The 27,890-nt window shown below is 37.8% G+C and overlaps 2 protein-coding genes across 7 annotated transcripts in view; one reads left to right on the plus strand and one right to left on the minus strand.

Moving 5' to 3' along the window:
• Positions 1-421: 421 nt before the first annotated feature.
• anapc4 (anaphase promoting complex subunit 4) lies at positions 422-9,796 on the minus strand. 2 transcript variants are annotated; one of them, XM_028026905.1, is made up of 29 exons: positions 9,678-9,796; positions 9,503-9,568; positions 8,304-8,419; positions 8,111-8,216; positions 7,892-8,024; positions 7,736-7,810; positions 7,626-7,652; positions 7,506-7,550; positions 7,325-7,409; positions 6,855-6,962; positions 6,587-6,757; positions 6,032-6,096; positions 5,854-5,896; positions 5,678-5,754; positions 5,503-5,603; positions 4,689-4,740; positions 4,557-4,612; positions 4,369-4,415; positions 4,234-4,290; positions 4,091-4,147; positions 3,911-4,004; positions 3,471-3,568; positions 2,887-2,948; positions 2,755-2,793; positions 2,565-2,666; positions 2,411-2,488; positions 2,118-2,285; positions 1,277-1,400; positions 515-745 (listed from the first exon to the last, which is right to left on the minus strand). In XM_028026905.1, the coding sequence occupies exons 3-29, from the start codon at positions 8,409-8,411 to the stop codon at positions 515-517; spliced, it is 2,409 nt and encodes an 802-aa protein (XP_027882706.1). In that variant the 5' UTR covers positions 8,412-8,419; positions 9,503-9,568; positions 9,678-9,796. The 2 variants fall into 2 exon arrangements, with proteins under 2 accessions (XP_027882707.1, XP_027882706.1); XM_028026906.1 differs by having other exon boundaries at positions 422-745; positions 9,503-9,763.
• A 10,962-nt stretch (positions 9,797-20,758) lies between these two features.
• The window catches only part of palld (palladin, cytoskeletal associated protein), a 74,126-nt gene continuing 66,994 nt past the window's right edge, over positions 20,759-27,890 (plus strand). For 4 of the 5 annotated variants that reach the window (XM_028028808.1, XM_028028811.1, XM_028028807.1 and 1 more), the window contains exons 1-4: positions 20,759-21,013; positions 21,166-21,324; positions 22,141-22,316; positions 26,046-27,008. In XM_028028808.1, coding sequence (XP_027884609.1) covers positions 20,774-21,013; positions 21,166-21,324; positions 22,141-22,316; positions 26,046-27,008 — 1,538 coding nt within the window. In that variant the 5' untranslated portion in view covers positions 20,759-20,773. Of the gene's footprint in view, positions 21,014-21,165; positions 21,325-22,140; positions 22,317-23,768; positions 23,929-26,045; positions 27,009-27,890 lie in introns of those variants that run through there. The other variant, XM_028028812.1, reaches the window with a different exon arrangement.

Raw genomic sequence — 27,890 nt, forward strand, 5'->3', positions numbered from 1 at the left:
GACTATCTTTCTTGACCATAAACACAAGCATATTTAGGTTTATGCAGCAGGACAACAAACCAAAAGAATGGCCTACTCAAAGTCTGGATTTAAACTGATTGAGATGTCATGGCATGACCTTAAAACAGACTGTTCTATTTTTTCCTCTTTGTTTATAGTTTTAAATCAAGATCTTCCTTGAAAGGCGTTTGCTTGAATTCTGCAAAGCTGCAGCAAAACATGTGAGTCATATGTGAGAACGCTGCACAGCGCTAAATCTGGAATCTCCATTCCATCATTAAAGATGTGATCATTTTGAGGTTCAAAACTTATTTGCTGCCAACACATAGCTTAATATTATTTTTAAAATTAAGATAGTAATGTTTAGGTTCATATGTATGAGAACATACAATTTAGACTAAAAGAGAAAATTACAAAAAAATCCAGAAAGATGTTTTATTTTTAAATATAAAAGATGTTTACAAAAAAGTAAGCCCAGTCCTTTAGAGTTCATACAGCTCGAGTGCCACACGGGTTACAAGGCTTCCTGCGATTGTAAAAGTTCCTCTGACTTTTGAAACATATCTCCTTCCTGCTCTCTGGATTCTCCCTCTGACTCCAAGCTCTCCTCCACCGGCCCCTGGCCAGACATCGCAGTTTCCAGTCCGTCCTGGTCAGCGCTGGCGTTCTGAGACTCGGCTCCCTCGTCATCCTCATCTTCCACATCCATCTCAAAAACACGGATGTGTCTTAAATTGGCACTCAGCTGCCAAGTGAAAAAGAAAAGTGACGGTTCAATGACTGCGTCTGTAAGATTGCTTATACCAGCAGAGACCCAATAACAATCCGTTACACCAAAACAAATTTATAATACAGTGCATTTTATTCTGGATGATGTTGGATCTGTACAACATGTTGAACTGCAGCAACATCTCAAGGCCATGCGTGCAACACTGTAATTGCAAATGCCTGCTTGAATGTTTTTTGGGTTTTTTTGTAGTTTAAATTTCATTTGATAATTTAGCGTTCTGCTCTTTTACTGCCACTGAAACACAAACTCACAGAAATCAGCTGATACAACTGCGCAAGATCAGAGAATGTGGGTAATGTGGGATATTACTTTTGATGTGAAGAATGAGAAAAATGTGAACTAATCATCACAGCATCTCTCATATTATTTGTTATGTTTCGATTGGGTTTATCAAGAGAATTATGCCAAGTGATAAGTTTCCCTGAGACTTAAAATCTCATTCACAAGGGTGACCTGGTAATTCTTAATTATAATTCTGAAACTTACCACGCAGGCCACTTTGCGGATTCCATTGACGGCTACAAACTGGGCCTTCATGTTTTCCAGTTCACGCCACTGGTTCCCCAACACCAGACCCTGGCAGGGAATGGTGCTGCACTGCTGGTCCAACCTGGTAACACAGAGGGCAAACACCGAGTTTGTTTTCATTTGTCATTTGATATGTTTTTGTTATTTTCGTTGATCAATTTGTTTATTTTTACTCTACAGAAAGAGAGAGAGAGAGAAAAGGCAAAAGAGTTTTACTGCATTTTTTGTTCCATGTAACGTGCTAAATGGTGATGACGAATGTGAAACTTGGTTTTCTTTAGTTACAAATACAATCTTAAATAGTTTAACAGCGTTTTATGTGATAGATCAGAATAAAATAGCTCATATTTTTGAGGTGGGGGAAAAAAACTGTTTGGAATTTATTTAACAAATAATATAATATTCACCCATTTTTACTGTAATACTTCTGAGTAAAATAAAGTGCAACCACTTTTCTTCAGAAGTCAAATGATTGGTAAACAGAGTCGCTGCTCTAGTCTGACTGGACTAGAGCTATTTTTTTAGAAGAATTTGCACAAATTTCAACCTTAAATGCACAGATCAGGAAAAGACGTAGGGAAAAAAAAACAATACTTCCAGCTACAATTGCACCAAAAAGTCCATTTGCAAAGTATTGGCTCAATATGAATACAAATGCATGCCACACCTTTAAGCTCACAAACATGTGCTAAATGACTGAGATTTGTTGTTCTACATATAAAATCTAGTTTTAAACTGTGTTTCAGGGTTATGAATACTTTTACAAGGTATTGTAACACACACACACACACACACACACCTCACACCAGGCTCCCAGTTGAATCGAGAGTCGCAGCTCAAGCTGGAGGCAAGTGAAACCTGAGCCAGGAGGCGCCTGCTGTTCTGATCCTCTGATCCCTGCAGGACCACCGTTAGCATTTCATCGTCATAGAAACGAGCATCCAGGCAGCTGTAGACGTAATGAGACCTAAAATAGAAATAAATAAACAAAACAAAAACTATCACTTGTAATTACATTACAAGTGATATATTTCACCTTCTGAGGTGCTAAGAAAAATAAAAATAAAAATAAAACGATCAAGATAAACTCACCGGGCTGCAACACCATTATCATCTGTACTGTCCAGATAATGGCTGAGGTCAAATGACATGAAGCTGTTTGGAATATGTCTACAGAGGCAAAATTAATTAGGTTAGCAGGGTAATAAGTACCGAAAAAGACATTTCTGACTGGAAGACAGTGCACCTGTTTGGGTCGGTTCCTTTCCGTAACACGTACAGCTTGCTTGGTGAAATCTCTGGCATGCAGAACACAACACAGTGCATTTTGCCTTTTTTGTCATTCCACCTGAAGGGTCCCCAAAAAAAAAGCTCAATATAAAACACATTCCTGCTAATCCAGACACAAATCTCCATGAAGTTTCTGTTTTACTTACAGAGACGGGAGTTCAAAAAGGTGGGGAATCTTTTCCGAGCTAGAAAAAACAAAACGTAATCACATTAATAACATCGTCTGGGAATTTAAGCATTTTATATCTGAAATATATACAACAATAAAAAGACTTTACTTGTCTGACACAGCATACAAAGGCAAAAAGACAGCCCGTTTCACAGATCTTCCAATGACTTCCTGTAAACAGATTCACAAAGCTGAGAGACGTTTCAACATAATGACTAACTACTAATGAAGAGGAAATAATTCAGGTGCATCTCTGTAAAGCAAAATATCATCAGAAAGATGATTTATATTAGTAATTCAATTTGCTGAATGCCAGAGCAATGGTATATAAACACTTTGTACTGTATTACTTTCTTCAAAGGAAGTGCTTCTCAGACATTTCTTCAGTAAGATCTATAGAAGGAAAGTTTGATTTAATGTAAACAGTATGAAAAAGGGCTGCTTAGTTTTTATACAGTGAATATAAATATTTAGTTTTGACAGCCGATGTCTTATTCTCATTTTCTGAGATACTGTTTTTTGGGCTTCATCAACTCCAAGCCAGAATAATTAGAATTTGCATGAATAAATAGCTGAAACACAGTGTGGTGAATCCATAATAAACATGTTTAATTTTTTTGAATCAACTCTCAACAATATTCTTGTATTCTTCTTGTATCACTGAGATGCATCAGTAGCGCACCAAAAACTTACGGCAGGTTTCTGTAGGCATCGTTCAATCACATTCTCCATCATCCTCTTGACAAAGTGCAAAGACTTTTGGGGATATGATGGAAACAGCAAAGGGCTCACTAACAAACCAATGAAATATAAAAGAAGTTACTGCATGATTTCATAAATCATCCTTGGCAGTGGTCCAGGGTTTCCCTCAGTGAATTATAAGTGTGGCGGGCCACCAGGCTTTACTTATTATGATTGCCTTTTTTTAAAAGACTTTATAGTTGGTGTTTAGGTATTTAATCTTCCAGACTTCACAAGAATGCATAACTACACAATGATATTCTCAAATTTTCTGTCAGCTTTAAACATTTTTTAACTCAAAAACACGGCGGGTGGCTGGATGACTGTTGTAGCACCCTGAGCAAGTTTTCTGGGGGAAACCCTGGTTGTCTAAACTCAGAATCTCAATTTACCTTTCAGGTGTGTGCTCTCCTGTAAGAACTTCAGCCACTGGTTTCCCTTTGTGTTGGGTGGAGAAACCAGGTCTTCATCTTCATCCTTCAGGTACTGTAAAAATATCCATATGAGACACAAGCATCTAGGAGTCATATTTTTTCTAAAATATTTAAAGCATTCTCTAAGAAGCAACTTACCTGACCAACTCGCTCCACGTGGAAATACTTCCCCTTACGATCAAAGAGTTCCTCGTTCTGCAAAACCCCAAAGGAACGAGTTCCAACTCAAAATATGTTCAGGCATTTCTTAAATGTGAATGTGATGCATTTGCTCATCTTACCTCGCTAAAATGCTCCGACAAGAAATCAGCAACAAAGGCAATGTCCTTCTGAGTCATCTGAGGAAATAAAACATTTTAATGCAACTGATAAATTATAATAAGACTAAAAGTGATAAATCTGGGCTAAAAACTCACCTTGTTTAGCTCTGGCGGTACGTGTTCGTCACACATTCTTAGCATTGCTGTAGAGAATCAAATTTTAAGGCTTAACAGAGGATCTCAGCAGCCAGAAACCGTCTGTTTCACACTTTAAGGTGAATATTGGCTTCAATAAGAGCCAATGAGGATGTAGGAAATAAAAAAAAAAAAAACTTCCTTCTTACCTACATACAGCCATCGGAAAAAGGCTTTGAAGTTTTTCGTGCTCTTGTCAATCACCCTGAATGTAAAAAAATAAAAGTTGTAACAAGTAAAAATGATAAAATGTCGTAAACTGAGATGATTTATAGACTCACTGCAGAAGTTCGTTAGCTTTGAGAGAGAAAGAGCCAACAGCTGTGATCGCACCTGGATACACGAAACAAACACACACTTAGTGACAGAAAGCCCCGGGCCAATTTGTTACCATTTCATTGCTATAAACTAACCAATTTGTACCTATGCACTTTAATATCTTCAAGTCAGCTTAGTTTTCTTTGTAGTTAAACATCTTCATGAGTAATGGATGTAAACACTCAAAATAATATTCAAATCTAACATAACTTAATTTGACTTACTTATTTTGTAAATATTTTGCACAACACCTGATTTTTATTTGTTTTGGTCCTGATCCTTGTACTACGGTGGCCAAGAAGGGTTAAAAAAATACAAACCTCATAAGGCAACAAAAAGTCACAACGGACGTTATGCTAGCAACTAGCAAGTTTAATATAACTTCAGTTGTGGCTTTTTGTTGTTGCGTTTTGCATTTAGTTGACCTTTCCGGGCCACCGTACCTGTATGAATGAATGAACTCTTGTGACATGTAACAAATTTCTAAATCAGAATAACTAAAAGCAACATCTTGTTGGCAAACCCCAAGTCATAAAACCACATGTCCTTACATAATCACAGAAAATGAATTAAAATTTCTGGTTATCAAAGTGTGCATGAAATGCTCCATTAGAAAAGGAGACATGATTGGTGTGAAACATTCTGTCGACTTCATTTTTCCCAAAAAAGGTCGGATATGAAACGATTATAACTACAAAATCCAAAAATGAGGAAGGAGCTAAAATGGACAACCAAAGAGACAGATTGTAGACATTGTGCATGTGTTGGGTTTGGTACCATCAATAGCATCCGAATCCAAGCCGAGGCACTCAAACTTTTGCTTCCACAGGGACATTCCTCTCACCTCACTCAGCTGATACAACAGAGCCTCAGAGCCGCTGCAGAAGACACAGAAAAAGACATCTTGATAGAAAGAAATCAAATTCCCAGGTGCGTCAAAGAGACGACAAACCTCTGTAGGTGGCTGATCACCAGTTTCTGGATGCTGGAGTAGGAAGACTCAATGGACTGACCCAGTTTTTTCAAGCCCTGACACAGAATGACACAAAATGTTTTAAATCCACCTCCCGAAGCTTCCGGATGGGATGAGCGAAATTCACATAGACGTAAAAGATTTTCTGATTTTACCTTGACGGTCAGTTGGTTCATGAGGAGAGCCTGCAACTCGGGACTGGAAACAGGAAACAAGCGAAAAAGCACTTTAACCAATTCAAGGTGTGTTGCTACCGTCTACAGGACACTATAGATATTACAACACTATAATGCGTAAAAAAAATAAATAAATAAAATAAGAACAATAAACCACCTGGACTGCCCCCACAGCAGGAGGTCCAAAAACTCATCTTGGACTTGAGTGCTTGTGTTCTTTTCCTACAAGGACAACAAAAAAATCAACAAAAACTGGATTTTAGTCCTTTTCTGGTGGAAGCATTGTAACCTTTAACCCCTTAATTTATTTTATTTTTTTTTTTTTTGTCGGACGAAAACAGCATTTGTTTCCTTGTTTATCTATTAGGATCCTCATTAGTTTCCACCAAAGTGGTTACTAATCTTCCAGGGGTCCAACTGATAAAACACAAAAATATTCGTAAGACCATAAGACCATTTTGACATTAGAAAATAATATCACAAAATTAGTAAGACATCACATTATATATATTACACACATGAAAAAAAAATTGATTTAATAAAAAATAAGATTTCAGTGCTCTTTTAAAAAGAAAGTGTGCTTTTAAAATCTCTTTTGTATTTAGGTAATTTATTTCTAAATGACCTGAATTGCTCTGTATAAAATAAACTCTTGTAACAAGTTTGTTTCAGCACGGGTTGCAATTAATTTTATCCCACAAGAGTATTTGACCTGAACAAACTTGGTGAGACGGAGATCCATCTGCATCAGGATTTCCTCCCAGGCTTCACACATGCAGGTGAGTGAGAGGTGCAGGTACTGCAGCAGCGTGGAGATGTGGGTGAACTTGCGGGCCATCCTGGTGACCTCTGGAAGACAGTCCGACAACAAACTCGTGTCCAGCTGTCGCACGGCAACGATGACATGCAAAAAATAAAAAAAATCCAGGTCAGAGCAGAAGAAGGCAATGAAGACGACGATGTGACGTGATCCGGCTCACCTGAACGTAGCAGATCTCCGAGACGCAGTCAGCGGATTGGACTTCTGTGATCAGAGACAGAGACTTGAGATCGCTGGACAGACTCAGACTGCGGCACGATCCCGACACCTGCAGAAGATAAAAACCAGCTAAGTTCACCCAGTAAAAAACCTCTGACAAAAATGTATTTGGTTCTTCTGACTTTATGTAAGAAAAATGGATAAAATCACAGCAAAGTTTTCAGTTTATGTAAAAACAATTCAAATTACTTTGATATCTTGAGTAAAATAATAATAATTTTTAAAAAAGTTTCCATTTTTATAAGCCGATCATATTTTTGAGGGAGCATAAATCCTGTGATTTTATGACTTTCTGGGGTATGTAAATATATGATGTGATCGAAAGGCCCATTTATATCAGCCTCTGACCACTGGGCATGATAAGGAACCATATTTAAAAAAACAAAAAAAACAACAACAAAAAACCCTTACCTCGCCAAGACTGGCAATTTTGTACATTCCATATGCATAAAGCTCCACACATCCAGCATTTCCTCCGAGAACGAGGATGTTCAGCCTGTTTGGTAGCAAGACAAAATTATAAATTGATTTAACAACTGAATAACTGTGCAGAATCAAATGTAATCTTTCATATCCAATAAGGAGCCCTTACCGAACTTCTCCGAGGAGGTTGAGGATCTCGTCAGACTTTTCCTCACTGTGGCAAAGACGGATAAACACATTCAGCTTCCACTCAGACACCAAATGAGAAAATCAATCATTTAAATCTCACCTGAATATCTTTGAAGTGGTGTTGTAGCTGGTAAGGAAAATTTGGATCGTGTTACTTAGCTCAAAATAAACTTTCAGTCTTGCGGTGGAATGGACACTCGGTGGTTTTACCTCTTGGGGAGTGTTGGTAATTCAGGAAGGAAAAGCTTGGATTCATCCTCAGAGTTATAAAAGGAGCCAAGGGCACTGAAACAGAGGGGGGAATCATTTGCACATTTCTAGCCAGATTACACGCATACTGGTTTGCATCGTGAGCCTGGGCCGCACCTGTTCTCCTCCACCACCTCCATCCAGTTCATGCAGGTCACCGAACTCTGCATTGGAAACATGTGAAGGATCTCCGCTTTCTCAACATCACACAGAACCACCTGCTTGGTGTCTCCAAGACTGAACGCCAAAACTGCCAATTAAAGCAAAAAACAAAAACATAATGTTAACATAACTTCATCAAGCACGCAGGTAAATATATTCAAAGCCATCGTTTACTTTTGCCATCAGGTCTCCAGGCGAGCGCAGTGATCTCCTTCCCAGTATATTCACTGGGTGCCAAACTCCAAACCCGCTGGAAACTAGCCAAGCGATGAAGCAGCAGCTATGGACAATTATTAGAGTTACAAAAATATAAAACTACTGCACACTAAAAGTCCTACACTCAACTGTTCTCTGCATTTGAACCCACCTCCCCTGTTGTATTAGCCAAAGCAATGAGGTCCCTCTTAGGAGACCACGCCATACACTTCACTGGGTTGGGAAGTTGCTTCTCTCCCACTTGCCGGAAAGCTGGCATGATGTTGGCTGGAAAAAGAGGAGAAATACAAACAGGATTTTTATTTTTTTCACCATCCAGTCATGACTTAGTGCTGTAGAGGAAAAAAAGAGGATAATTTGGTCTTTCTTACTGCCTAACTGCTCTAGCTATACATACTTACACTTTTTTTTTCTCTAGTATACCAATTATGTTGCATTCAACTTCAGGGCTACATGTAAATAGGGCTATTATGATGACAAATCTTGCTGCAGCAGTTGGTGCGCTAAACAATAATGTTGTTTTGTGACCATTTTCAGGTAAGATATAGGTAATGGAATAATAATAATGAGAATTTTACCAATTCTCAAAGATTAATAAACTTTGAATTGTGATTAACAGTTATCATTGGAAATGGGAGACATTTTAAATATCAAAAATAAGTAAAAAAAATCCAGCAGAAACAACAAATAAAATTAATTATGAAGTCTGTGTAAACGATATTGTCCTTAAAAAAGGGGACTTGGTGAGACCAAAGCACCAGACTGGAGACTTTTATCATCCAGTTTTTGGTAGAAAGAGAGAGAAAAAAGAAAAACGATAAATCATGCAATTGAAAATATTTAGTTTGTTTTAATTTGTCTTGTCATGCAATGGATGGGTTAACAAAGAAAGAGAAAATGGTAACAATTCAATATATGGATGATCGATGGGAAGAAAGACATATTGAAAGGGGATGGACAGATGGACGCAGTAAAAGATGAATAGATGCTGCTCCTCAATTTCTCACGTATGTCACGAGGCAAAGAACACATTTTAGGAATATACAAGCATTTTCCAATGCTCACTTTTCTTTTCCCACAATCTTCCAGTTATTTTTTCCAAACTGTGTACGAATCCCAGGTCACTGTTGAGAAACTGACAAAACAACTTCTACTTACACTTAATCGACGGGATATGAATTTCCAAAATGATGAATTTGACGGAGAAACTGGGATGAAGTTACAACAATTTCGGCCCGTAAAAGGAGCCGGTTTGGGTTCATGTTTATGGCTCCAAGCTGCCGTAACATTTGAGGGCTGGTTGATGAGGATAACGACGAACAGAACCAGAGGCCGGGCTGCTTCACTCACCTTTAAGGAGCTGATCCACTGGTGAAATGCTGTGTTGTTAGCAGGTTGGTTAGCAACCTCGAGAAGCTAAAGCAAAGAGAGAGAGTCACTATGGTTACGTCATCGTCCCGTTCCCTAAAACTAGCGACAGCTAAAGGACAGTATTAACCTCTACAACGCGTCTCAAGTGTCTTACTTTAGTTTTTCTTTCTATTATTTCACAGCTGCACAGACGCCGCCATATTTTCACTTCCACCAATCACGAGAAGGACCTCGCTGCAGCAAACAGAAAGGGGCGGGGACTGACCTTCTTCTTCTTCTTCTTTAGATTTTAACGGCAGCTTGCATCCATGTACGTTGCACTACTGCCCTCTATTGACTCCTACCACCTACACCTCAAATTCTCTTAAAAATCCCAGTGTTTTTAAAAAACCGAAAAATCTTCTTTTTCCCCTCAATACTATTCAGCTGATCGATCACCTTCTCAAATTTCAATTCCCTACTAACACCTAGTTCTGTTTTTAATAATCTTCTTTGACTTGCGTATTTCCTACATTTAATCAAAACATGTTCCACAGTTTCTACTTCATCACACCATCTACATAAACCAGTAAGGTGTTTCCCCATCTTAAAAAGAGTTCCGTTTAGGAAACTATGCCCAGTTCTTATTCTATTCATAATTATCTCTTCCCTCCTGTTTAATCCTCTGATCCTTTCTACATCGACTGTATTTTGTATTCTAAATAAATGTCTTCCATTTATTTCATTTACCCACCTAGTTTCCCATATCTTCTTGCTTTCTTTCCAAATTATACTTTTGCCTTCAGATTTAGATAACTTTATTTGCATATCAATATCATCTTTTTTAATTGTCTCCTTCGCCAGCCTGTCTGCTCTTTCATTCCCCATAATACCTACATGAGCTGGAGTCCAGAATAATACAACATTTTTATTTTGTTCACATATCCTATGATGAACCGCCATAATCTCATATAAAATATTTTGATGATTGTTTGTACGTCCCTTTCCGATACTCGTCAACGCAGATAGAGAGTCACTACAAACTATTATTTTATTCCTATTAGTTTCCTCCACCCATTCTAAAGCTACTAAAATATATTTATTCTGCATTTGATTATAAAATTCTTGGCAAGTATCTAATGTGTTCCTTTTCCTAATATTTGTTAGTGTTCTGTCTACATTAATATATTTCCAAATCCATGTCGGTCTCAAAGGCCAACAGGGACTGACCACTGTCAGTCACATACCTTATTTGGAAATGGGACCACTGCACTCCGGAAGTGAAGGGGGGGCTATTTCCTATATTATCCACGGTCTTCCGTTTTTATTTATTTTTTTAAAATCTGTGATATATGTTCATTTTTAGAAAGGAGTTTCACTCTCAGTATGCTTTTGAACTTCGCTCTTTTATTTACTTCAGCGCAGCTCACAGTTTTTAACAAATTCTGTAGCTTTCTGTGTACTTCTAAATCTGCTCTTTAGTTGTATCTTTTCGGGCCTGCTACTAGCGGCGTGGGGTGGTAACACAACTAATATAATTACATGACTAAATCAGAATACCACAAAGTCTTTATTATTTATTATTAATTCTGGCATTACTGGAACAGTAAAAGATAAAGTCCCTCACAAAACACTCATTTCATTTCATTTCCTTTAGGAAGTAGAACTAATTAAATTAGATAATAAGACCTGAAAGTGGTTCCAGTTTCACTCAATGGCCAACCTGTTGAAACTGTGGTAAATTTTAAATACCTTGGGTCATTCCTGGACAGTCAGCTCAGTTTTGCTGAAAACAGTCTATATCTTTAAGAAATGTTTTCAGAGACTTTATCTTTTAAGAAGACCTAGTGATCTTGGGGTTACCTAATTAGAGGTTGTGTACAATATCTTGTTGTTGAGTTAAAATGTTAAAACTTACATTTAACTAGAGTTTTAACTCATCTCAAGTTTTAACTGTTGAGTGTTTTAACTTTTCATCTTTTCAGCTGGTTTGGTCACATGAGCTGCAGACTAACAGACAATCTTTTAAGAAAACTTTCAATGGCAGGTAAAACAGTAGGTAATAGTTTGAGCTCATGAAGGCGTTATTGTGTTCCTCTGGTAACTATAGAACATCTGTTAGAAGTCATTTATTGACAGTGCAATAATAATTCTTAGCCAAACTAAATGATAACATTTACCTGTAGCATGCTAAGTGTTTTGCTCTATTCACAAATTGTTGATATTGTGATTCTATGAATGAGTTTTATTTTATCATTTTTGAGTCGAAGAAAAATTTCCACTTTGGAAGACTAAATAGTTTAACCATATTTTTTCCTATATATAAGACTCTACCAACAAAAATTCTCAGAATAATATACATGGCACAGTAAAAATAAAAATGTGAATTATTGGTTGTATCTGTTTAACAATTCTGGTTATTCATGTGTGAACCTAATTAATTTGTTCATTATTGACTTTTGCTCAATTCAATTTCTTATGTATACATTGTAAATGATATTTTTATTATAGTTGATCATGTTGCTTTTCATGTCTTATTTCTTTTGTTCCTCCTATAATTGATAGAGATACCGTATATAGATATTATTTATAATGTATACAGGTATTGTTTATGTCACCTAATTAGCTCTACATCCTGAAGAAAATTGAAAAATAAGGTGTTTTAGAAGATAATTCATCTTTTACATTGCCAGTAATGTCGAAATTAATAGTAAATAAAGACTTTGTGGTATTCTAGTTTAGTGACGTAATTATACTTGCAGTGTTACCACCCCCCACGCCTCTAGAGGCAGTAGCAGGCCCGAAAAGATGCGACTAAGAAGCAGATTTAGAAGTACACAGAAAGCTATATAATTTTTTTCTTTAACTGTGAGCTGCGCTGAAGTAAATAAAGGAGAGACGTTCAAGTACATGCTGAGAGTGAAACTCCTTCCTAAAGATGAAGATATATCACAGATTTCAAAAGAAAATAAAAACGGGAGACCGCGGATAATATAGGAAATAGCGCCCCCTTCACTTCCGGAGTGCAGTGGTCCCATTTCCAAATAAGGTATGAGATTGTCAGCGGTCAGTCCCCGCCCCTTTCTTTTTGCTGCAGCGAGGTATATTTGCAGACACCAGAGGGCGCCACAGCATCGGTTATAAAATGGCTTCACTATAAACAGGTTTGAACAATAATATAGATATCGGTTTGTTTGGGGGTTTTTTTCACTGAAACATTAGACTTTCTATTTATATTATATTTCGATTCCGAAAATATGTAAAATAATCTGATTTAGAAACAAAAACCTAACCAAACCAATCCATTAAAATATATTTTTTAAATATCCAACAATTCAGATTGAATTATTAATAAATGTTAACTTTATCCAACCTCTCTCGATTCTGTGTATTTTATTATTCTTATTTATTTTATATCAGTCTGAAACCATGTAAATACCGGGCCGGTGTCGCTGATTTTAACACTCATATATCAAACTTCTGATCTTTTGGTGTTTGGTGCGCTTTCCTTTGACTTATTTTGTTCAAACTTTAAAGTTTATATTCTACAAAATACTTTAACATATTTACACAATTAACAGAAACAATTTAAATGTGTGTGCATTTTTTCCTAAACAAAAATATATATATAATTTGAGATCCTATCAAAAAATCTTCTTTTAGTAAGAGTTGAGAAACTGCAGTACAAAAATTAAAAACAATTTCGATCTTGTCATGTTAGTATTGATCAGATAAACCAACTTGGGAATCAATATCAGTATTTTGCATCGATCCGCCCACCTCTAGTTTCCAGCCAAAAGCAAATAAAAGCATGTAGGTGTCTGGATGTGGTGAAGAAAATTAGCTGAAGTTCAAAACCTCAGAATGAGGAAGAAAGGAGACATCTCAGACTTTGACTGTGCCATTGTTGTTGGTGTGAGACAGGCGGCCTGACGGCTGACCTGCTGCGATTTTCACAACCAACCGTTCCTCTGGCTTACAGAGAAAGTCTCCGGTGAGGAGGGAGGTTCTTAATCTGGTTTATTTGAACACTTATTGAACTTTTCGATCTGGTTTTAATTGTGACTAACTACCTGTCAGTGTACGTCTACATTTTTGCAATAAATTAATGGAATATATTTTATTTTCCAAAGAATCAAATCAGAAGTGTGTTCAGAAACCACATCTGGGGAGAGTTCTCAGAAATTGTACTCAAGTAAGAGCAGCACTACTTCAACATATTTTACTCAAGTAAAAGTAAGAAGTGTCTGTCCAAGAAATTACTCAAGTAAGAGCAAAACCTATTTGGTAAAAAGTACTCAAGTACTGATTAGATTATCAATCATTTAATATTTAAAAATTACATAATCAGATGGACTGAAATATAAATTTAAGTGGAAATTTTGCTGTTTTAAAGACAAAAATGACAATAATTTATATAAAGAGCAAAAAGTAATAATATTAGGCAAAATATTTTTGTCCAAATCAGTTTCTTTCGATATAAAACTTGTTAAACTTTAACAGAAACTGCAGGTGTGTGTCTGGTGAAATTTTGGTTAAAACATGGTTGTTTTTCATTCATTGGGTAGAAAATCCAGAAATTTTACTCAAGTTAGAGTAGAAATACTTCATAATAAAATTACTGAAAGTACAGAGTAGTAAAAATACTCCTAAAAGTATTTTTTTCAAAGATACTTGGGTAAGTGTAATTAGTTAGTACCCAACTCTGTCAGAATCAAGCCACCTGTTGCTACAAGTTCAAATGAAAATCACCAGGACGCCATCAGTGTTTGATAACCGTTTATTTTCAATATACATTTCATTTGAAAAATAGAAATTCTACAATAAACCATTTTTTGTTCTCTAGAAAGACTCACAAATTAATTTAACAATAAAGTGTCAGTTTTCCTCTGCAGCTTTCTGACAGGTGCTCAACTAATAACTCCACTGGAAAATCTGCAGAGCGTTGAGTTGGAAAACAAAGTGAAGTATTGAAAATAGAGGGATCAGAGTGAGCATCTGTATGAAAACATGATCTCTGTGTGCTAATATGGACACGTCAGCAATGATCCATCAAGTTTGGAAGAATTATGATGAAATTTTCCAACAGTCTGAACTCTATTTTCCAGTTGGAGAAAAGTATCTTTGACTTTTTTTCACCTTTGCAGTCACATTTAAACCAATTTCAGAGTTCAGAAGGATATTTTGTCCTGATACATAAAACCCTGGAATTGAGATAGAGGTGCTCTTTATTATTACCATTCACACAAGCCAAACAATTGAAAAGTATTGAAAAATAAAAGAAATTGGATGTGGAAAAATGTGTAGGAACACTATTCATGTTTTCTGTCATAATTTAGCTGTTAGGTTTTATAAGGAAGAAATTTAATCTCATTTTTTACACATTGAAATTATAACCCTGAATCTATTCTGTGCAATTATCAATATATTTTTTTTATTCTAAATGCACAAAAAAATTCACCCGCAAATGTTTCTTGAAAAATGTAATTTTTTAAATTTTATTTTATGTTTTCAGGCTAATTTTTGAAGGCAAATTTCTGCAGGTGAATTTTTTGCAGTGAATTTAAAGTGTAAAAATAAAAAAAACACTGACAAAACTGCACAAGATAAAAATTCAGTGTCATAAATTCAATTTGTAAAAAAAATTGGATTCCAATCAGATTATATTTCTTCCAAAATTTTGAAGGATATGTTTAAATTTCACTAAGCACTAAATGCAGACTAGAAAATAAGATAAGATAGTTTATTAGTGATTTTCTTGTGTGTGGTTTGATCACCTAAAATATCCTTCTATATATATATATATATATATATATATATATATATAAAGTGATTTAAACAACCCATAAATCAGATGACAGCTGATAAAATACACACATTCCTGCTGTGAACACAAGCCGTCATGAATATCATTTCCACATCTTGTTTCCTTCATTTCTTCCAGTTCAAATTGATCCTTTATGGGCCACTTAGGTACAGGAGTTTATGCAGCACAGTCATGTATTAATATGATCTGCATTCCCAGTTCAGGTTCCAGTTTGGATGAGAAAGGTTGGATGATTATGATGAATCAAATGGCTTCGACTCACATTAAGGCTGTTTCCGGTTCTTATTTCTTTCGTTTCAGAAACATTTCTAAAATTAGACAAATGGTCTCCAGAGTTGACCTGGTGAAAATTATTCCTGCTTTTATGTCATCTCCTCTGGAAAACTGTAATGCCCTTTTTAACTGCCTGGATAAATCCTCAATTTCACCTTTGCAATCAATACAGAACGCAGCAGCCAGACGTCTCACCATATCCAGTAAATTCTGCCATATCTCTCCTGTTCCATTTTCACTCCACTGGCTTCCAGGTGATTTTAAGATTTGTTTTAAATTACTTCTGCTGACATACAGAACATTACAAGACCAGGCTCCTGATTACCTTTGCCAGCTTTTAACTAAATATTCTGCTGCTCATGGTCTTCGTTCTCAAACTCTGAATGTTTTGGTTGTTCCACGAACACGGTTAAAAACTAACGGGGGCCTTTCAGTCTGTGGCTGAGGAACAGTTTACCCTTGCGGCTCTGTTTTTCTGACTCTGGAGGTTTTTAGAAAGCTACTAAAACATTTGTATTTTCCCAGGCTTTTATCTCTTGATTTTACTGTGTTTCTTATGTTGGTTTTATGTTTTCTATTGTTTTAAGGCTGATTTCTATTGTGATTTGTGATTTTATGTCTGTGACAGGCACTTTATAAATAAGCTTTACTTAATTACTCTAAGGAAGAACAGAAGTGGAAAACAAGGCAAAAATAGAAAATCTAAAAATGACGAAATTCCAAATCCAAACTCAAACAACCCCAGATCCTGACAGCATCTTTGTTTTTGCTACAACAAAAGGACGACGTAACAATTTGTTTGCATGCTTGTTATTATTATTGATATAAATGTTACTGACAACACCGACTGTTGTTGCCATAGTGATAGAAGACAGGAGGAGAGAAAGAACTTCCCTCACATTCCAGATGTTGCTGCTGTCTTATGTGGATCAGGCTTTTTCTCCAGTGTGGATTCGCTGATGACGCTTCAGTCCCGAAGTACATCTGAATCTCTTCTCACACTGATTGCAGCTGTAAGGCTTTTCACCAGCGTGGATTTGCAGATGGCTGTTAAAATTACCCTTTTGAACGAAAGCCTTTCCACACTGGTCACAGAGATAACGCTTTTCACCAGTGTGGATTAGCTGATGACGCTTCAGTCCTGAAGTACATCTGAATCTCTTCTCACACTGATTGCAGCTGTAAGGCTTTTCACCAGCGTGGATTTGCAGATGGCTGTTAAAATTACCCTTTTGAACGAAAGCCTTTCCACACTGGTCACATCTATACGGCTTTTCACCAGTGTGGATTCGCAGATGGCAGTTAAAATTACCCTTCTGAAAGAAAGCTTTTCCACACTGGTCACAGAGATAACGCTTTTCACCAGTGTGGATTAGCTGATGACGGTTCAGTCCTGAAGTACATCTGAATCTCTTCTCACACTGACTGCAGCTATAAGGCTTTTCACCAGTGTGAATGCGTTGATGAATTTTCAGATACGTCTTCAATCTGAAATATTTCAGACACTTGTCACAACGGTGTTTTTTCTGCAGCCTCTGGGTGGGCTGAACCTGCTGTCCATCTCTGGGACCAACTGAGGCTTTATCATCATGTACACCTGGGTTTGTGCAGGTTTGGTTCTACGAAGGGAAGTACAGTAATTATAACCAACAGTAAATATAATACACAAACACTTTGATAGTCAACAGTTTTATTGCTTTGCAAAGATTAAAAGCATCCTAACACGTTTAGTTTAATCAAATGCAAAAAGTATAAGTATAAAAAAAATTTTTCTCTGGTAGACTAGAGGTCTGGAATCTGTGGCCCCACAAGTGGCTCTTTGGAAATTTTATAATGGCTCCTAATAATTTAGTTAAAAATGCAGAAAAACCAACTGACAGTCTTTTAATCTAGGCATAATGACAAAAGTACATTTTAATAAAATGGTAAATGACTGAACTTATGTAGATCTTTTCCAATCATTTTGACCACTCAAAGCGATTTACACTGGAGTTACATCCACCCATACAAACTCTCACACATTTATACATCAGTAGGGGGTAAGTGCCTTGCCCAGGGGTGCATCAACATGTGCCAGGAGGAACCTAGAATTGAACCTACAACCTTCTGATCACAAAACAACTACTCTACCCACAGAGCCACAGTCGGCTCATAGTTGTCAGTAGTATACAACAGAACAACCGCATTGAATTTCCTTAACAGGAGGACAAGAAAAGTTCCATTTATGTATTTTTTAATCTGTTTTTCTTGTCATTGTGTTGAAAACTATCCTATAATTTTACTTAATTCTCCACAAATATCTTCATTGATATGAATGATTATTTGAAGGCAGATTCAGGTTTAAATTTTTACATTTAACCTTTTTAGCAGTGAATTTATTTTTCAGGTGTTTTATGATAAACAACTATTTGTGAGGACAGGTATGTCTGTGAATCTGGGAGGAAGGTTAGTTCACACACACTCATACTCATAGCAATTCAGAGAACCCAAATGAAAATAAATGTCATGTTTTTGAGGTGTGGCATGAAGCCAGAGTACCCAGAGAAATCCCATTCATGCACAGAGAGAACATTCGAAGTAAATGCAGAAAGACTATTAAAAACAAAAAAGTAGCACTTAGTTTAATAACTAACCTCCAGTGATGCCTTCTCTTCCAGGCAAAGTTTCTCCATTTCAGTTCTGCATAAAACAAACATTCATAACATGTAAAATTTAATTTACGATATTTGCGCAGCAGCAGCAGCAGTTTCAGATATAGTTGAAACCAGAAATTTGTTAGAGACAACCTGATTTCACACATTATGATTTTAAAACGGTCTTAACTTCCTGCTTTATGTCAGCCAGGATTAAATACATTCCCTAATTTCTCTGAAAAGTTTTCAGGTCTGTTTTTAATTTAGAAAGATTTCATAAGCTAAGCCAACTATGCATTTAAACAGATGCTTTGTAAATTTCTAGCACTTTTAACAGAAATAAATGAGAATCATGAAACAGAGGGACGATTTCTGCTTCACACGTTTACAAATATATGTGATAAAGAAATAAGCCTTTACTTACAATTTCTGCGAGCCACCTCTTCAGACTATCTTTGTCATAATATTTACATTTGACAGATGCTCTAATGGTTACCATGGTAACATTGTTCAAAGGATTACAGCTCCATAAACATTTAACTCTATGTATTTTTTAAAACAAAACATTCAGCCGTCTCATTAGGCTAATTACAGGCTTTATTCTTCTGTGCACCAGAAAGTTTCACTTAAATGTTAAATCTATTTTATTTGAACAGATCTGGAAACTTGTTATGGTGCATACAGTACTGTATCCATGGAGACAGGCTGTTTGGATATGTTACATCTTAATGTAACCATAGTTGTAACAAATGACTATATTTGTTATGTTATGTTTTGTAAATGTCACTTCATTTAAAACAAGTTGCATTCGTATGTGTGAGCCTCTGTGTTTATACGAGCCTGCAAAAGCTAAAAGAGACAGAGGAAAACAGAATTATTCATTCCCAACAGTCCCGCTGTCGGGGTGGCAGAAATATCACAACAACAATCACTAAATATGGTGCATATGGATCCTGCGCTAAAATATGGCGGCCCGTTCCTTCCGGCCATCGTAGCCCCGTGGGCCCCCGACCCGGAACGCCATGGCAACGGCCCGCAGCCCTCAGGGTTGCAACCCCCTGGACAACTAAGCTAATGTGATACTAAGACTGAAGTAATTAAAGTAAACGTAAAAGTTTAAGCAATTTATTGTAAATCATGAGAAACAAAAGTCAGACATTCCTGAGAAAGTAGATGTCAGGATACACTGCAAAAACACAAAATCTTTCCAATTTTCTTCCGTAAAGATAAAGGTAATTTTATTTCTATAGCACATTTTCAGCAACAAGGCAATACTAAGTGCTTTACAGGAATTAAAGGGAAATACAAACAAAATAACAAACCAAAGGAGAGAGCAAAAAGAAGAAAAAAATTGAGTGTTCATCTATTCAAAGTATATAGACTAGATGCTCCTGTTCAGGGTTGCAAGATAAGTATAAGTAAGTGTCCTCTGGTCTAATTCCTTTGTCTATTTTGTAGGTCAAATATTTTAGTAAACTTGAAATATGCAAAACTAACATACAAGTAACTTTTTAGCAAGATATAGAGGATTGTTTTAAGTCAATAATTCCTTAATATGGAATTATTGGCAGATTATTTAACCTGTAAAAGCCATTTTCCCATAAATTAGTTTATCAGAAAATAGAACTAGTACTTTGTCATCAATAGTAAGAATTTACTTAAAACAATCCTTTATATCTTGCTGAAAAGTTACTTTCAAGTTAGCTTGTCTTAGTTAAAGTGTTCTAAGATATTTGGACTAGAAACTCGATCAAAATGACTTTAAGTTTCCTGCTAGAATAAAAAAAATAATCTGGAGAACAGTATTTACATGAAAACCACAAAAACAGGTTGTTGTCTGCATTATTAGCAAAAATAATCTATTTTCACAATTTTCAGATGCTTATTGGCATTATGTGTGATACACTGCAAAAACACAAAATCTTGTCTTTACATGTGCATGTTGCTGTAACTGAGCTCAGTCACTACATGTGCTACTGTAGACCAATATTAATACTGCTGCTGCTCAATCCTAATCCTGCTAAATCTTTCTGGTTCCTCATCAGGGTTCTTTGTCCCTCTGAGGGGGACTTCCCTGATGCGGCTCGGATCAGATCGGTTCATTTATTCATATGAACTGCCTGAATGTGAAGCCTGCAGCTGTTCTGGACGTACAGGAGAAGCAGAACATGGCGGCGGAGCTCAGCTCACCTGCAGCCAATCCAAGGTAACGCCTATAACGCAGCAAATCTAAAAGCAGAAATCAGAGATCCTCATTGTCATGGAGCCACGATGCAAAGTTTTATTAAACATGTCAAGTCTCGTATAACTTGAGGGACATTAAAGGTCTTAAAGCTTCAACAGGTGCAAAGATAAGAAAACACATCTGGGATTATTCAGTCGCAAAAGGTATTTCAAGAGTTTTGCTAAAATAATCCTTCGTGAAGCTGATTTTCTTGATGGGACTGTTTGGGTCTGGCTTTGTGTTGTGACTCTACTGCTTTAATAACTAAACGCAGTGAATTCAGAGTAAATTCTGCTCATTTGGATGAAAACTGAATGCTAAAGCAGGTTAGAAGTCGCTCTCCGAGCCCTTTGCCCCTGTTGAGCCGCTCATCCAGCCCACTCAGGAGCACGTCGCCCACCAGAGCCCAGCTGACCAACTCCTCACGCCACGCACGCCTCGTCTCGCGTTTCAGCGATCTGTACACCGTGGAGCGTCTGGACGCACAGGCCCTCCTACGGCGCTACATCCCAGACATAGAGATGGTCCAGAGAATCATCTTCATCGCTGTGATGGTACAATGCGGGCAGTGAATATAAGCAGAACATTACAATGCAACGCACAGCCTCAGTATCAACATACAAAATTATGTTTTCCACTCTTGCTACTTTGTGTAGCGTTGCTGTGTTTTGCGCCACAGGAATGCCGTATGTTTTCCCTGTTTTAGGAGTCCTTCCAAAAAGCAAAACTGGCCTATCGTAAGTTCAAGCAGCAGGTGAGAAAGACGTTGTCCACATCCCACTTTGGTCCGGAGAGTCTCGAGGACGCGGCTGTGGATTACATTGTTAGGAACCTGGACCTCTATGATGTCCTGTGCAGTGTCAGTGTAAGAGAAAATGATTTTGATTGTCTTAAATAGTATGAAATTCATGTATCTAAAATAAAGTGAGTTCGTCTTAAATATGTTAGCGACAGGTCTCAAATTTTGTCATGGCACGACTATTTAATCTCATACATATAGGTTTTTTTTTCTATAAGGCAAAAGTTTGAGTCGACATCTTCACGGCACTCTGTGACTAGATGCAGTTGAAGCAACTGTTAATTAGCTGCTAATTTACTCTAGCCGACTAGTTAGCTAGGTAGATTTTTGTGTCCATCATGGGTAAGTGCAAATTTGTCGCCAGTTGGCTGGACGACGTTTGACTTGTAATACAGCAGAACCCCTGAAACATTATCTATATTTATAGATTTTCTCCCTTTAGTTTCATTCAAGCTAAGGTAGCATTAAAAAGCTCTTAAAAAGTTTCCAATTTAATTTGCTGAAACCTGCGGATACTCAGAGTACAGCTTAAGCTCAGTCAGTTTGGAAGGAGGGCATCTCTGAAGAGCGATTTTCAAGTCTTGACACAAACCCTCAGTTGTGTTTTGGTCTGGACTTGTTTTCTTTTTTTTCTAGAAAAGTTTGTTTCCAGCCAGTCACAACGTTTTGCATGTATGTACTCCCTCCCTACCTCTCAGCATTAATAAGAAAAACCCTATAGGGTAACATCTGAAGGCTATAATATTCCTCTGCATGTTATCCATTGCTATCAGAGTACAGAGTGCTAGATTCAAATACACATCACACTAACCAATGTTTTGAATACCATGCAGAGGTATAAATACTTAGGACACTGTATATCTTATTGTGTTTTCCTCTTAGGATGTAATCCTTGCTATGAACAAGAACCCCCAGATCTCCTTCCCTCCAGAAGTGGACTTCAGACTCATCAGTCCCTTGATCAGAGAGACCTGCAGGGTGGCTTTTGCCATGCAGACTCTGGACCCACCGCTTGACTTGGCCTACGGAAGCAACGGTGAACTATTCAACAACGCCAAGTTAGTACAATGTCGGTTTCTGGGGAACGTGTGCAGCTAAGCTGAGGGCTGACTGCAGTCCTTCTTAGAGTTTTCCAGACAATAGTGGACAACACAAAAACATGCACAAATTACTAACGTTTTTTTTTTTTTTTGTACTGTAATCATTAAAAAATCTCCCCTTCAGTTCATCCTTATAAATGGAGACACATTGTTGATGTTACCATTATAAAATAACTTACAATTAAGTATTGGCAAAGATCAATGTAATTTTCACAGCGTTGTTGTTAGCAGCTGCTGAAAGTAACTAAAAAAGTTACTTTTAATGTAACTTATGTAACTTAGTTACTTTCCAAATCAAGCAGTCAGTAATCTAACTGAGTTACTTTTTCAAGGAGTAATCAGTAATCCGATTAAAGTTACTTTTTCAAAGTAACTATGCCATCACTTGCTTTTGACTACACAAATGGCTGTGGATGTTAACTGCAGCTATGAAAATGTAACATTGGTTTGGTTGGTTTGTTGAAATTTGTTTAAGTGCACATGTTTAGTTCTAACTAAAGTGACTGTGTTGCTTCTCTGCTACTACACAATTTGCACCAGAAAACAGAACTATGTCTTTATACTATATTAAGAAGTCACTACTGAATAATGCAGTTACTTCTTGACACCTTACCCAGGGAGCTGATTGCTGCAGACTGACACACAAAGATAATTCCAGGTTGCTCATTAGTTGTTGGACAGCAGGCATGCGTGATGACAGTAAAAAAAATTCCTTCTGGACTTATCACCTGCACTTAACTGTAATCAGTAGATTCAAGAAGAACCAGAATAGCTCATGGAGCACAAAATGTGATAGCAGACCAGAAATAGACCAAGTGAGGCTGTATGATCCCCAACAGCCTGACTATCTGACGGTGTAAGCGTACGTCTGAAGTGTCTTTTTATAACAGATGATTAAGAAATTTGAAAAATGTGTTTACTGGATGGATAGACAGCTGAAAATACTACTTAAAAAAATAATAAGTAGAATTGCACAACATTTTCCTGAACTCTAACCTCAACACTAGAACGTGGAGATTATTGGGGGAAAATAAAAGCAGTCGAGATGTCCGGGTCATGAGGTCGACTCAGCTGGAGAGAGAAGCAACACTATTGTCTCTTCAGGTGTACTAAGAAGACAAAAGATAGTCATGATGCCCTACCCTGCTCCCAGTTTTGCAAGCCTATAGCAGCAGAGTATACGTGTGATGTCCTAACATTACAACTGTCTATGCCCACTGTGTTTAATTAATACCAGATCAGAGCAGAAAATGTCACCTCCACCTTCTGTTCCTCAGGACCACCTCAATACTGTGTCCTCTTGCCAGCAGTCTGGCTGTGTAACATGAGTCAGGGGCCAAATATAGCCCCACACAGTGAGCAGCTAGGGACCGGCACAGATGGGACAGCAGCAAGCTGCACAGGCAGTATGCAATTGGATCCTGAACCTGAGAGAACCTGCTGACCGTCTGACCAATAAGGCGAGGGACAGCGAAGAGAAGCTTCGTTTTGTTTCGTTCCAACATAAACAAGACAAACCTGGACCCGAAGAACCAGGGAAGAACCTTCAGCCACACAGGGACACTTGAAGGTAAATATGGATTTTTAAATGAATCATATTTTAAGGACTGGTTTATTAGTTGTTTATCAAACAGCTGGAATCATTTAATTTAGCAATAAAGTGTTTCAAACAGCTGTTTTCTGTACATCAGCGGTTGTCTTTTCTGTCACGTTATTCCAAGGTTATGACTTCCTCTTATTTTGAAGTATAACTTTGCCTTCAATATATCAAATGGTCAGATTGTAATGTGTAAGCATTTACAGCATGCATATACAGTACTTACTAATTAGTATATACAAAACACAGTACTTTCAAAATGAAACACAAAAGACAGATTATATCGGATCATTGCCACAGATTTTCCTCGTTCACATTAAATCAGATCTGTGCAGTTGTTGTCACTCCAAATCGATTCTGTGGAAATCTTCTGCGTTTTCACTCTGGCTCTAAAGTGATTGTCTCTGCTTGTTTGTGAAAATGTCTCCGCTGATACCTGTGTGAGTGTTTGGAGGTATAGCAGCCCCTCTCCTTCTGCTCTGGGCGGGAGGGGCCGCGGCGCTGCTGTGAAACATAGCCGCAGGGGATTATAAATAACAACAGCTGGTCTTCGGGACGCCATGAGGCTCTGAGTGTCACATCATCTGTGTATCAAGTCCAAAGGTTTCGTAGCACATTATTCACAAGCTCAGACTCAGAGGAGAGCAGCTCAAAGAGCAGAGCAAATCTGCTCCATTTTGACTTCCAAAAGCAATGCTTGTTATTACAGTTTAATAATGGAGTAACTCAGAATTAGGTCCACATGCATGCTTGGATTCTATCTAAAGTTGTTGTTTTTCTCCACCTTTTGTTTATGAAATAACATTTTTACACCAATGGTGAACTGTGTTTTCTGTAGACCAGGCTGCAATAGCAATGAACTCAAAAACACTTTAGGATTCATCCATTTCAATTTCCATTCATCTAGTTTTAATAGTATTTATCCAAGGCATTCGGATCAAATGCATGTGTGACTCATTCAGCTCATTCAAAAGTAAAACAAAAGTAAATTATATTTAAAAAGAAAGAAATGCAGTAGGATTAATAAAACTTAAAGCTTTTGCCTGAAGTTTATGTTGTTCAACATAAAGTAAATGCATTTATTAATTTGTGATAAATACATCTTTATGTCCAGACTTTGACTAGACTACTCCATGATCTTCCTTTTTGGTTATCGTTGCAATGCAGACGTGGGCATGCTGGTATGCTTTGGATATTTTATTTATTTATTTATTTTCTGGAAATGTAATAATAAAAATGAATAACTTTTTGCATTTACTTAGATTGTTTTTGTTTGATGCTGAAATTTGTTTGATGACATGAAACATATATGTGTAACAGGAACGACCGCCAAAAAATAGAAAGAGAAAATAGCAAAAGCAAAGTATTTAAGAGGACAAATACTCATTCACACCACTATTCTTTTGCTTTGCCTTGATAAGTTGATGAGGACCGAGACTGTCAATTGGAAATGGACAATGTTCCGTTTTTCTTGGGTATAAGTGTCTCTCATCAAAATGGATACAAGAGAACCTGCCATTAGAGTAAATCACAGGAAATGGCTCGACCATTAAAGCAATAGCTTAAAACAACTTGAACTTTGACAAACAAGGCTGGACAAGGACTCCAGTTAATGTTGGCAAGTGAGACAAAAACATCTCTAACAATGAAAGTCAAAGAATTGCAGCAAGCGCCACCAAGTCTGCACAACACCTTTTTGTTTTAAGACTTTTATATACAAGCTTACCAATAAATGCCAATAACTCTGGAACCTGTTTTAAGTGATGTGATGAACTGTTATGTTGTATGATGACTGTATGTTGAACTAGACACAAGGCAACAGAGAAATGTCAGCAATGTGGACCAGAACCTGAGTAAAGACCTTTGCTAATACCCACCAGCTGTGTCCAGACAGCAGCGCCCTGAGTCATCCTGCCAGCTATGGCTGTCTGAGCAAATGACACACTACTGTATTATAAAGTCTTTATTTTAAACTGGACCTGCTGTCATTGCCTTTTTGCAGATGAATATGTCATGTACAGTGAGTCTTCTTTCTGCCTGCAGCATAAACACCCAAATGGTCTGACTAATGAGGCGTGTTTGTCTTTCAGGATGCAGGACGGGAGTTGGAATCAGCCACTCCCCATTTCAGTGCTGCTCAAGGATCCAGCAGCAGGTGGGACTTCGGAGGGCGATGCGGGTGTGTTTTCTGAGGCCTCCTCCGATGGAGAACTCTACCTTGACTCGTCGACAGAGCTGGATTCTGGACACGGGGACTTTGCAGATCTGACTGCCTTCTTGAGTGCAGAGGAGATTAATCTTAGCCTGGACCTGGCCCGGGAGGCCTTCGGTGAGGCGGATGAATGTGAAGATCAAGACCCCTCTAGTCTTAAACAGCTGGAGCAGGTTCTCCAATCTGTCCCTTCCCCCCTTGTTGTGCCCTCTCAAACGACTGAAAACCTCAACTCAAGCCCAAACCTACACCACCAGACCAAAGCCGTTTGCTCCGATGACAATGGAGCAGTTTCAGTTTCCTCCAACCAGATTGCTCCCATCAGCAAACCCATACAGATCTCCAGTGAGGCTCCGTCCTCAGCTGAGAAGGTTGTACGGCACAAGCCCATCCAGCCCGTGTACAAGCAAGACAAGCCCAGGCTGGTTCACGAAGGCCTCGAGCTGAACGACCGAGCGGCTTCGGTCACAGAGTTCTGCAGCCGAGCGGCCACCTTCATCGAGGAACTGTCATCCATTTTCAAAGGTTCTGCTCAGCCGGCGGAGGAGGAATCCTCCTCTCCTGACAGTGGCTACCTGTCTCCGAGAAGCCAGCGGACCGTCCCTCAAGGCTCGGTCTCTACGTCCTCCCTGCCTGCAGGCCCACAAGAGGACACACACAACAACCCGCCGGAGATGGGACAGGGGTGTTCGGAGAGGCACCTACATGCTGGAGCTTCAGCTGCATCCGAACCCCTGTCCCCACCTCAGTTCCTCCAAAAGCTGAAGAGTCAGGAAGTGGCTGAAGGCAGCCCCATTCGTCTGGAGTGTAGAGTTCAAGGAAACCCACTGCCACTCGTCAGGTAGGCGGCTACACCATTCTTTTGATCCTATGCTGCAGCTGGGTTTTCATGGCTAAAGTATTTAATTCTAGTGTAGGTTTTTTTAAATTATATTTTTCCCATAGTAAAATTCTATAATTACTTCACCATAGATTGGTTCCTCTTTATGTCACCAGTAAAAATATTTAATCTTTTAACCAATCATCATAAATTAAAGCTGCCTTCATCTCCAGGAGAACTGGATTATAGGGGACCTATGATGCAAAATTCACATTTTGCACATTTTTGTACTTCCATTACTTTGGGTCTCTACTGCTTCTAAAAACTGCCCGATCGCTTTAAAGAAAAAAAAAAAAAAAAACAGATATTTTTTTGAAATCTGGAAAATTAGCTGTTTCAAAAACTACTGTGGGAAAAGAAGACAAGTCACCTGTTGTACTATGAATGGGTTTTTGACCAGACGTTATACTTATCAAACTTAAACTGGATTACAATTAGAACTAGATGATAAAAAATACAGTTTTATGCAAAATGGATTTCATTAAAGGACAGTGTTTGCTTGCGTATGGGGCATTCGCAGAGGGCATATGGAGCCCAAAAGTAGGAAACCCGTCCAGGGTGCCAATGATACATGAAGGCCAAGGCAGAAATCAATGGTTAGATGTGCATAAACCCCAAATCATGTCATGTACCTGGGATTAATATAGCTGCATAGGGTTGAGAACATCTTGTAAAACTATTGTCACTCAGCACACTCAATCAGTGCATCCAAAAATGTAACTTGAGACGCCGTTTATTAACTCTGTGCTGCAACGCTGCTGAGTCCTCGGCACCATCTGACCCCAGACGCACGGAAAAACAGCAAACACTTGTTCTGTGGTCAGATGACTCCACGGTTCAGCT

This window comes from Xiphophorus couchianus, chromosome 9 (genome assembly GCF_001444195.1).
Source record: "Xiphophorus couchianus chromosome 9, X_couchianus-1.0, whole genome shotgun sequence".
Lineage (NCBI taxonomy): Eukaryota > Metazoa > Chordata > Actinopteri > Cyprinodontiformes > Poeciliidae > Xiphophorus > Xiphophorus couchianus.

Coding starts and splice junctions, on each gene's coding strand:
- anapc4 (XM_028026906.1), bottom strand. CDS start 8,411: ATGCCAGCTTTCCGGCAAGTGGGAGAGAAGCAACTTCCCAACCCAGTG. Junction 7,811..7,891: donor GAGGTGGTGGAGGAGAACAG/GTGCGGCCCAGG, acceptor CCTCTGTTTCAG/TGCCCTTGGCTCCTTTTATA. Junction 4,613..4,688: donor AAAGCTAACGAACTTCTGCA/GTGAGTCTATAA, acceptor TTTTACATTCAG/GGTGATTGACAAGAGCACGA.